This window comes from Triticum urartu, unplaced genomic scaffold (assembly GCF_003073215.2).
Source record: "Triticum urartu cultivar G1812 unplaced genomic scaffold, Tu2.1 TuUngrouped_contig_6333, whole genome shotgun sequence".
Lineage (NCBI taxonomy): Eukaryota > Viridiplantae > Streptophyta > Magnoliopsida > Poales > Poaceae > Triticum > Triticum urartu.
This window is the reverse complement of record NW_024117088.1, coordinates 5,221-16,494: the sequence shown is the minus strand read 5'-3', so window position 1 is coordinate 16,494 and position 11,274 is coordinate 5,221. Positions and strand designations below refer to the sequence as shown.

The window sequence follows — 11,274 nt, the reverse complement described above, 5'->3', positions numbered from 1 at the left end:
CTGAGCTTGAAGCCACCATCTGTCACCTGCCTCCGGCACCACCACAGCAGCCACTGAAGAAAAAGAGAACAAAACAAGTGTTCATTCACGTTTAATGCGACCCCATCATTGATCTATAACTTTTGAGACTTCCAAAGTGGCTTGCCAAAGGTGAAGCCATGTAGTTGAAAAATCTAGCCAGGGCGGCACCTTGGACATGCCATATAACTCCAGATTTGGCACCCCCACGCGACGGTGTCGAATGAGGAAACCTGAACTGTCTTCAACCATGAATTCACCGTCTTCTAGCTATCAAAGATGTTGATCACTGTCGGCACGCGCTCTTGAACAACCTCATGTGCTCCGGGCCGACAGCAGAGCGAACGTTGTCGTAATGACAGAGCATGAGGACACAATCCACCACAAAGGATGTCGCCGCAGCCACACCATACCCACTTGAATAGACTAGCACACAAATCCATCACCTACCATACAGCAGAACACCATGTAGAGGACGGATCTGGAGCTTCATTAAAGTGGACTTCTCTCAACATGAATTGTTTGACAATATGTTATTTGGTTGAGTTTTTGTTATTGTCGGAAAGATATGTGTGACTATATGTTAATTGGTTGAGTTTTTTATTGTTGTTGGAAAGTTAACTAAATAGTACATAAATATATTCTTCCATCACAGAAGGATTACCTCTTCAATTTTTTAAAGCTCTTCACATTTTCTAAAATCTCAAATGGTTGTATTGTTTATAAAAGAGAAATGTATTTTTTTGTCAATCAACTATTTTAAAACTATAGAAATGATCCCTTAACTCCAAAACATCAAATTTCACTCCCTTAACTTTCAAAACACGACAAGTTTAGCCCCTCGTGCCCCCTCGGGTGGTTTCTTGCTAACATGGAGTGGATTTGACTCGAACTACGTGGGACCCTCCTATCAGTGGCGGAAGGAGCCACGCAAAATATAGTGCACCGAATGACCTCAAAGGCTCGAGCTTAGGACCTTAGGTACCGGTATTTGAGTTTCTGCCACAGACAGGCATGTCCCACATAGTTCAAGCCAAAAACCACTCCACGGCAGCAAGAAACCACCTGAAGTGGCACGAGGGACTAAACTTATCTGATTTTGAAAGTTTAGGGACTAAAGTTTGCTGGTTTGGAGTTGAGTGACCATTCCTATACTCTCGAAAGAGTTGAGGGATGAAAAATAAACATTTCCCTTTATAATTCCCTAGAGAATGCTTTCGCCTAAAACCCTTTACATACCAACATGAGGATTATAAATTTATAATTCCCTAGAGACAACACTATGATTATCATAAAACCATTTCTCAGAGGAGCATGCTTTTGCCATACAATTATGTACGCTTTGACAGTAACATTGGAGGATACTTTACATGAATGAAGGGAGGGGGAGAAAAAAAGAACAGAAAATCAACCTCAGATTACAATTGCATCAGTTGATGCCGCCGCTAGTGTACAATTAACAATACACAATTGCAATGATGGTGCCCATTATCCTTTTCACAGGGCTTCCTTCCCAGAATCCTTCTATCTGTAGCAATATTTGGCCAGATGAACAACCGCACTGCGACGCACGACCAAATAATCTGTGCATACGGGTCATCTGTCTGCCATTGCCAGGCAAAGAAATGGCACGAGAGAGAAAGAGACTACAGGTGATGTCATGTGTTTGCCTATGATCCACTCTCAATTTCGTTGCTGAACGGTAACCGATCGACACCCCTCTCGACTGCCCCCCTCCATAGCCGATACCGGATGCCGAGCTTGTCATACGACACTGGCCAGTTCCAAACGTTAGCTCCATTGTTCATTCGGTCTTGTTGGCCGAGCACAAGCCGCAGATCCTCATTCAAGACCTGCAAAAGATCGTGAAATATTGCCATTGTCAGAACAGTTAGACACGATTGTTGAAACCAATTCAAGTCCCGTCTGACTTAGTTTGCAAATGACAGTTATAGCTGTCATGTTGACTTGTTATAGTTATGAAGAACTAAAACCACGACAATAATTATTGAATGGAGGGAGTGTAGCCACAAAATTTGGGACTTGCCTTCTCAGCGAAATGTGACCACAACAGGTGCATGAAAGGCATGTGCTTCATCCAGGGTGCGAAGTCGAGAGACATCCGGTACAACAGCCTGGTTTTATTCGTCGATGAGGGCAAGCATACATGGAGCTGGTGGAGATGCGTTGCACATTGTTGGGTGCTCTTCCCTTCTAGCTTTCCAGGCTTGGAGATGCCAATGGTTGACAAGACCATGCAGGGCGGTCGGAACTCCATATCGATGGGATAAGGATCCCAGTACCCTTGGAGCCCAGATGTAGGTGTCAAGAACTTCACAAAGCTGAGAATAATAACACAAACTCAACATGTTGGTTTGTACAGACATAATATGACCATGGATAGAAAATTGTTCCTTCATCAGCCAGGTCTACTACTTGGTGCCATAAGATGTATAGAAATACCTTGGAACACTCCAGCCCTTGGCAAAGGTGGATGTATGAGTAAAAGGGGCATGAGCGAGGTCTAGTAGATTGTCCAAGAGAAGTCCATGTTCCACCGGTAGCTCCATCACTATCTGTTCAATGATCAAGAAGAATACTCAGTCCAGTCCAGAACTGAAATATACAGGACACCTGGACAATAGCACAACTGCTACAGCATCATGATGTTCTTTACCTCTGCATGGATTGTAAACCCTGAAGGGGGCAGCAGGGAAGGGATGGTGGGTGTAGGGGTGTCATCGCCGGGCCAGATCCAGACCATTCCTTCTTGCTCGAAGCACGGCAATGCCCGGATGCGCACGTTGAGCATCTTTGTTGATGGCATTTTCTCGCATTTTCCGTCAGTCGAATACTCCCACCCTGAAGGTTGTTCATAGAAGATGCAATATTACTTGGACATCATCATTTAAATGTCACAACACTAATGAGCATAAGAAACCTGACTGAACAAAAAATTGCTCCAAGTTCTTACCATGGTAAGGGCAAGTGATTCTACCCTCATTCACTGAACCAAGATCAAGAGGGCAGGCTCTGTGAGCACATGTATTCTGCACACATCCAGGCCTTTTATCTTTTCCGCGGAATATTACCCACTGTTCCTCGAAACAATCTATGGGCACCTGAGAGCACACACACAAACTTGTCAAATAAACACATGTATCTAAGACCGCAAACTATCAATTAGCTTTGAGACAGGCATTTTGCTCTACCATTGTGTCATCCTTCAGGTCACTGGAAAAAGCCACCGGGTACCAGAAGTTCTTCAGATTGGCACTGTAAGGCTTGACAGGGCCAGAAATGTTGAGACTGCGACGCTTCGGTTTTTTAGCTCCGACTCGGACCGTGGAGGAAGTGCTCGTAGTTGTATCAAGAGAAGTACTCGGATCAAGAGAAGCGCAATCGGCCGTGTTTGCGAAAGCGCTCCCATCCGACAACAGCCTCTCATTGACCACCGTCTCCATTTGTGCTAGCTTATCGAGGGCCGACGACACTCTGGATTCCGATAAATAAAGCTGTACGATGTACAGTTAACAGTGAGGTTCCATACAGGTATGCAAGGTCTTTATCAGGATTCTTCCGAGTTCCGACAACAAATATACCTGGTTGTGAGCCTTTGCCAGTTCCTCCTGTAGACCGTCAAGGTCTTTCCTCAGGTTCCCAACCGACTTGAAGTCCCTCGCTAAAGGGTTAAGAACCTCCACCACCTGCATTCCATTTTGCACAATTCAGGTTATATATAGTCCACAACTACTAGTTTCATCCACAATTTCAACCTCAGGCATCTATCTAATATCCATTGATCATTTATTTATGCCTTAATCTAACCAGTAGTACTCATTGTGAAATTCAGTAAGTGCAGACTGAGACATTTCTATGAACTTACTACTACAGTACTACGTACTATCTACCATTATACGTAAGTTAATTTCAACATCAAACATATATCTAACATCCATTGTTCCATATATGCCTTACCCTGATCAGTACCAACCATGGTGAAATTCAGCAAGTGCAGACAGAAACATTTCTCTGAACTTTTTTTCAGGTAACATTTCTCTGAACCTACTGCAAGTACTAGCTACCATTATTCAGAGTTCAGAACATATTTTTCATACCTTGTTGTGAAGCACCATGATGGTGAGCAGGTCCTGCCGGGCCCTCCAGTCACAGTACTGGATGTCGAAGCGGACGACGTCGAGCGCCTGCTTGGCCTCCAGGTACTGGCCCTTCTCGATCGGAACCCTTGGGCCGGGGTCATCGACATGGAACAGGGCCTCCCAGTGGTGGTTATCCTTCAGGTAGTCGGCACTATCATCCCTGAGCACCGCGTATACCTTGATTCCGCCATATCTGCCAACTCCCTGCACCACAGTTTCGACAAAAAGAGAACCATCATGAGTTACTCAGTTCACCATGGTGGGTGGGGTGCAGTTCGACCAGCAGAGAACTGGACAATTTGGGGATACACTAGAAATTCAGAAACTCTGAAGAAGTTTCGGGATAATTTGTTCATGGAGAGAACTGACCTTTCGGGAGAGGCAGCGGAAGGAGGGCTTGATGAGCAGGTGCGGCACCAGGGAGAGCGAGGCCACTGTGGTCATGGACGCTGCCGCCGGCCGCCGTCGAGCAGCGGGAAAAGAGGGATTTTTTCGGGGTCCGGGGAAATTCCTATATCTCTGTTTCTCGGAGAAGGAAGAAGATGTGAGCGTGGAATGGATATTTTTGCCGGAAATCAGTCGATTTTTCGCGGCTGAAGTGTGCCTGACGCCTCGCGACGATAAGGGGAGGGGGCTGCCCGCGATCTCCACGAGCCTCCCGCGTGTTGCCACGTGGGAGCCGGCGTCCGGGCTCCGGCCATGATGTGGAGGCCTCCGCCACCACGCAGACTTTTGGACCCAGTGTTTCTTGCTGGCCCGGGACAGGAAATTATCAGCAAGGTACTTCTACTTTCCTTTTATTTCTTTTTTGAGTTGAAAGACTTCTACCAAAAATCCAATCGGCTCTTGGGAGCATATGCTTCTGCCGGTCAAAAATGTTTTTTGTAATGTCAAAAAATAATAAAAAAATTAGATGTATTTATTGTCGCACCCAAATGGTACCTGCAATTATTTAGTGAAAAAGCTTAAACTATTTGACCAGTGCGGCAAAACATATCGAACGCCAAATATTACCTTCAAATGCTACACTTAATTTTGTATTTTTCACCAACGAAGCATCGGTATCCCGTTTTACATGAAAATTGTCAAACACACTTGTTAGTATATCTGGCCATGGGAAACCCGGCCCGGCTCGGACGCTGCTCCCGGGCTGGGCTCGGGCCTAGATTTTGAGCCCGATGGCCAGGCCAGGCCCGGACCCGTCATATTTGCGATTTCCTGAAGGGGCCTGGCCCGAGGCCAGAGGCCCGTCGGGCTTTTGCGTGTTCGGGCCTGGCTCGGGCCTAAAAACCAGGCCCGATGGCCGGGCCTGGGTTTTTTGCCTCGGGCTTGGCTAGGCCCGGCCCGGCCCGAGGTTTGGCCAGGTATACTTGTTAGACTAACATGAACAGCCAAATAAAATCAGTTTTTTTTAAAAAACTCACTATTTATTTTGAATTTACTGTTCATCAGGGAGTATATGCTCCCCAGAGCCAAAACTTTTACTACTTTTCTTGACACAGTACAATCACATATACCTACATACACTCACCTCTTCGGACGCACGAACACATCCTATTTCTATTACCTCCAAGATAATGAGCTAGCATCACATCTTGATATTGACCGCCAGCGCAAGCGCCTCGTAGTCAAGGAAAACATCTCCTCCTATTAAAGGAACATCCACAGGAAACTTAAAATAAATCCAGCAAAGTTGCAAGTACCAGTGCCAAGTCTAGGAATAGAACCTTGGTGGACTGGTTCCACCAAAAGGAAGCTAGCCATCTGGGCTACACTCAGTTTGCGACTTCTACTTTCTGAGACATGTGTTGTGTAGTAAGAGCATCTCTTTTCTTTTTTAAAAAGGAGGATAATACTAGCCACTCCATTAAATTACAGACATTATGGTAGCTACTTAAGGACAAAATAAAGCTCTCCAAAATGTGTCTTAACTTTAAGAGTGACCTCACCCAGCCGGTTTCCAAACAAATTTAACTATATTAGTAGGTGGAGGTAGGTCAAAAATCATATGGATCTTATGCCAAAGTAGGGTCGCAAATAAATAAACAATAAAAAGATTATGTACCTAGTACTTCCCCTATAGCTACAATCTCACAAAAGTTTGAGGAGTTATCCCTCAAAACTTGCCCCTTCAACACAAATTTGCTCTGAAAAGAGGCATTTTTGGTAAAGTTGAGCTCTACGTCCCTGTCCTGTATGCATGACGCAAACATTGGCTCGGTGCTCGATTCACCCCTATGCCTCTATAACCCCCCGCCGACACATCTCCAAACCCTGACCTACCTCGCCGCCTCCCATTTTCCCACTAAATAGAGGGGGGTTGAGTCGTCATCGCTGCCGCTATCTACCACGAGCTCCCCGTCCACCCAACGCGTCATGAGCCACCTCGAGCCTCATCCATGGTCCGCTCGAGCCCCAATGTCTCGGCATTGCTCTCCACCGCGCGCCGGACCGAAATCACAGTTGAGGCCGCATCCATTGTCGCCACGCGCGAGGCTACAGAGGCTACCGACACCATTTCGAGCTCCTCCTCTTCGTCAGGCAATGAGAAGGAGGGAAAGGAAGGGATGCCGGACCCGGAACAGGAGGACAAGAGGGCGGCAGTGCGGTAGATATCATCTCATGGGAGGAGGTTGAGTGATAATACAAGCACACCATGTACCAGGAGGAGGAGGGAGGAGGAGGAGGAGGAGGAGGAGAAGTGGTGTGCATCCTACCTGCACGCAGCAGAGGAGTATCACAAAACCGAGGAATCAATCATGGACGAGCACGAGGTAGCATGCAAATTCCGCACACTCAGCGCCACCAAGACGGTGGTGTGGATGCAATCATCGAGGTCTCCAACGACGACGAGGAGTTCTTTTACTGTTTTTTGCTCGTTCGTGCTCAACCTAGTGACAATACATTGTTTAATTAAGCTATGTTTGAGTTTAGTGCTATAGTATTTCTATAATTATTGCTCTAAAATGTGTTTGAGTGACTTTAGTGCAAACCTAAGCTTTTGTTGATTTGAAATTTTCAAGTTGGCGTGAAAAAACGTATCGTGGGAAACAAACTTCTATGTCATTCGAGACGGGTGATCGGGAGGCCCCAAACTACTTTTTCTGGGAGACTTCGCTGTGCGCCCTCCCCCTCGCCGCGGCCGGTCTATTGTGTTGTGAAAGGATGGTTGGTGCTAATGGTCACCGCTGTCTATAGTCAATCACTGTTTTCATCACTTCGAGATTTTTCTTTTTATCCATCCACAGGCATAACTTCGGTCTTGTATGACTTAGCTCTGTGTCGATGTGATCATGTGTGTGTGTGTGTGTGCATTTCAGTTATGTATGGGCCAGGTATGTACTGATTATGAGTCAACAAAAATCATCCTTTATAATAAAAAGTGGCAAAGTATCACTCAAAGATATAAAATCTCTAAATTGCATTGTTCTATCAACGAAATGTTGGGGAAGAGCTAATCGGCATGTGAAGAAATGCTTTCAAGCTGTTGCAATTTCGGAGTAGAACGAGGGGGCACGCGCACAAAAAGGGCCTCCTTGTACATGTAGTCACAGTGTAACCATGGATGGATAGATTGGGGGATAAGAGGCGGGTTACGTTGGTGTCGGGACGCGCCAAGGTGGCACCCGGGTTTCCGTTCCCGCGTGGGGACGCAGAGGCGCTCCCTACTGGCCATTAATCAGTTCTCGCGCTACCATCCCAAGAAAAAACCCTCCTCTGCCCACGTGAGTGACAGCGAGAATCTGTTGCAGTCGCTTCTCCACTTATTCCACTCCATGGAATATTTCTTGTTCCTTTTTCTAGGATCATCTGTTCTTCTTTTCACTCGCCTGTGACCGTAACGATGTGATGCAACTCTACAGCAGCCCATCCCCGGCCTAGCCCAGCACGGCTGCGTTGCAAGGCCTCGCCTGGTATGGCGTCGTTTACCCCGGCCTGCTTAAGCAGACCAAATGAACTCGGCCCGGCACTAGGCGCACGCCTAAGCATCTCCTATTTGCCGCATTAAGCGTCCATTACAGTGCGGACGTAATTCGAACTGCACTCCTTCCGGTTTAGTACCCAACACACTAACTGAGTGGTTCACCGGAATAAAAAAAAAATATATGTTTCAAAAAATGTTAATCATGTATTAATAAATTATTAAACCTGTATATTAAAAATGTTCCTAGTGTATACAAAAAATGTATAATGTGTATGAAAAAAATATGAAATAAAAAATTGTCAAAAATGTTAATCACTTATTTGAAAAATGTTAAATGTGTATATAATAATATTCCTGAAATATAAGAAAAATGTAAAAAGAAAACGAAGAAAATCAATAAAAATCGAAAAAGAAACACGAAGAAACATAGCAAAAAGGGAAACAAAGAAAGAAAAGCAAAAAAACCAGTAATAAGATTGAAAAATAAATAAAAACCGGTAAAAACAGTGAAAGAAACAAAGAAAAATGATAATAAAACATAAAATCAGGGAAGAAAGAAAAGGAAACCAAAAAGCGAAGAAAAAGGATAAAAGGAGACAAATAAGCACATATAGCAAGCGTGCGGGCGACCACACTAACGGGCCAGCCCATATGCACGAACCCTTAAGGGGAGACGGATGCTACCCTCGCTATAAGTGAGATATAGCATTCGTGCGACACTAGGCCACGACTTTGTCTCGCCCGAAGCGAGACGAAAGAACCACAAGGGCAACTAAACAACGGGAACGCTCCAAAGGCTTTCGGCAGCAGACAATTTGATGGGCCGGCATTGCGCGCGAGCAGACCAAGTAGCGCGCTTAGCTGTTGCCATATGTCACATGTTGCATTAATCCGAGGGTTAACATTTTTATTTCTGCATTTTTTTTAGTTTTTGGATTTTACTTGGCCTTTAGTAGGTTTTCTTCACTTTTTTTATGAAGCACAGTTGTGCTTTTGGTTTTTTTCAGTCTCAGTTTTTTTTTTCCGCCTTTTCTTCAGATTTCGCTTTTTCAGTTCCTTTTTTGGGTTTTAGTTTTTTGGTTTTAAATTTTTTTTGCAAACCTATTAACAAGGGATTTAGTTTCAAAGATCTCAACACGAGAAACACAACAATGCTTCATGATTCCGATGCACGGTTTAGGAGATAAAACTTTTTGACATAAATCAATCTAAAAAACACAAAACTCATAGGCTGTAACAAGTGTCACACATGCGCTACACGACTTGTAACCACGGAGTAGGTGGGTGTGACCTTTGCAAGGGGTGCCCCTTAATTAGTGATTTTGAAGAACCACTTGCCTCTCGCACTTCCAAAATGGGCTGACCCGGTGAGGAAGGAGCACTGAATCACTAGCCCATGTCATGTTCTGCTGCTTTTCTTTTAAATTATATTTATAAATTAAAAATACTTTGCATATTATTAAAAAAATCATTATGCGTTTAAAGAAAGCTCATGTAGTGTAAACAAATATTTGAGACAAATTAAAAAATGTTGCTAGCATTTGAAAAAATCATAACATTAAAATATGTTCACGTGTTCCAATAATATGTTCCTAACATTTATGAAAATGTTTATAAAATGTAAATAATGTCTGCGTAATCTGGGAAAAATGTTACATACCAGTCAGAAAAACGATTGTGACATTGATGAAACAATGTTTTGCATTGTAAAAATATGGCCGTGACATTATAAAAACTGTTTATACAATGTAGAAAAATGTTCGCATTTTTTTAAATCGTACCATTTAGAAAAATGGTTGTGACATTTAAAAAGCTAGAATAACTAATACCCAATTTTCATGGATATCTATTACAAGCGGTCCTATTTCACCTAGAAGAGAATCTATGTACATAGCCATAAAAAAACCAACAAATGAGCAATGCCAATGAGTCATAGAAAAATCCTTTGTAAACACATACTCTAGTTCTTTTTTTTATATAAATTTGCACCTAAAATAGCCGTGCACTCTAGGAGCCTCTATATAAATTTAGATGGTATAGATCTCTACCAAGATATTTAAGGATACGAAATAGACACAAACATATACATGCATATAAGTGCTACAAATTAATACATATTTGATCGATCCTGATATGATTTGACCAAAGTCTTTATGCTGCAGTGTATGAAAATGGGAAGGCCTATTTTCACTATGTTTTGCATCATCTTTGGTTCAAACCTTAATGCAAGTGTATTTATAAGTGGATACCAAAATTCTATAATGAAAATATTACATCTTAAATTGGAAATATTGCTATGTGATTAATTTTGGTAAGTGTAGTGAAAAATATACGAGAAAATAACTAAATCTAGGTTTGAAGAATCATTGGTATCACATGTGATGCTACGGGTTGGACTGAGTTTCTGTATAATAATTTCATCATTCTCATATAAAATAAATGATGGGCACTCATAGCACATGTAGATCTCTAATCTGTTTCCAAAATGTTGGAGTATAAGTTTGATAATCAGTAGAAATTTTGTACTTTCATTTGTGTTCTATGGTGCAAGTGGTCATGATTATATGTTTAAGACATTTTTTGAATGGACCAATGTTGATGTTTTATTTCTCGGCACGATGTTTAGTTGAAATTGCCGAAATAATGATGCGGTGGGTGGAAAGCGACAACCCGTTTTCCTTCATTCTCGTGTTGTGCCTAGTTGTTTGGAAAAAACAATCATGTCGGTCAATTTTTCCTGGATTGTCCAATCTGCATGCTTCATCTAGCACGCCACTCTATGCCAAGCACCACCAAAACCATAGAAGGTCGGCATCCCACTTCACCATCCTACCCTACTTGAGTTGTCTTTGCCTCCTCGATCATTTCTCTTAGACTAGTTTGTCTCCACTATCGACAACCGCACCCCGGCCCCGCAATGCAAGCCTATGACTTCCCGCCACCGACTACTAGGGGAAAATCTATAGGGTGGTTGCCTATATACTGTAGGAGATTTGGAGATGGATCGGAACAGGGAAGTCTGACAAAACATTGTCTACTCATCCCGGCCCATCCGTCGCCCAACATCCAAAGTACAACCCCTAAAAACCCGAATAGCCAGCCTGCCACTCCCATCCTCGATTCCGCGCTCCCAAACTAGCAGGCTGCCTCGCCGCCTGTCTCACTTCCGTT

At 43.6% G+C, this 11,274-nt stretch overlaps 1 protein-coding gene across 1 annotated transcript; it reads right to left on the bottom strand.

Annotated features, from left to right (window-relative positions):
• Positions 1-1,304: 1,304 nt before the first annotated feature.
• LOC125530460 (chlorophyllide a oxygenase, chloroplastic) lies at positions 1,305-4,823 on the bottom strand. The gene is made up of 9 exons (XM_048694852.1): positions 4,548-4,823; positions 4,137-4,382; positions 3,621-3,725; positions 3,231-3,533; positions 2,993-3,140; positions 2,696-2,880; positions 2,482-2,594; positions 2,066-2,360; positions 1,305-1,871 (listed from the first exon to the last, which is right to left on the bottom strand). The coding sequence occupies exons 1-9, from the start codon at positions 4,620-4,622 to the stop codon at positions 1,689-1,691; spliced, it is 1,653 nt and encodes a 550-aa protein (XP_048550809.1). The 5' UTR covers positions 4,623-4,823; the 3' UTR covers positions 1,305-1,688.
• Positions 4,824-11,274: the final 6,451 nt, after the last annotated feature.

Excerpts from the sequence above, each read along its gene's own strand:
- LOC125530460 (XM_048694852.1), bottom strand. The coding sequence starts at position 4,622 with ATGACCACAGTGGCCTCGCTCTCCCTGGTGCCGCACCTGCTCATCAAG. Across the intron at positions 2,595-2,695 it reads GGTTTACAATCCATGCAGAG|ATAGTGATGGAGCTACCGGT; the intron begins GTAAAGAACATC and ends ATCATTGAACAG. Across the intron at positions 2,361-2,481 it reads AAGGGCTGGAGTGTTCCAAG|CTTTGTGAAGTTCTTGACAC; the intron begins GTATTTCTATAC and ends TATTATTCTCAG.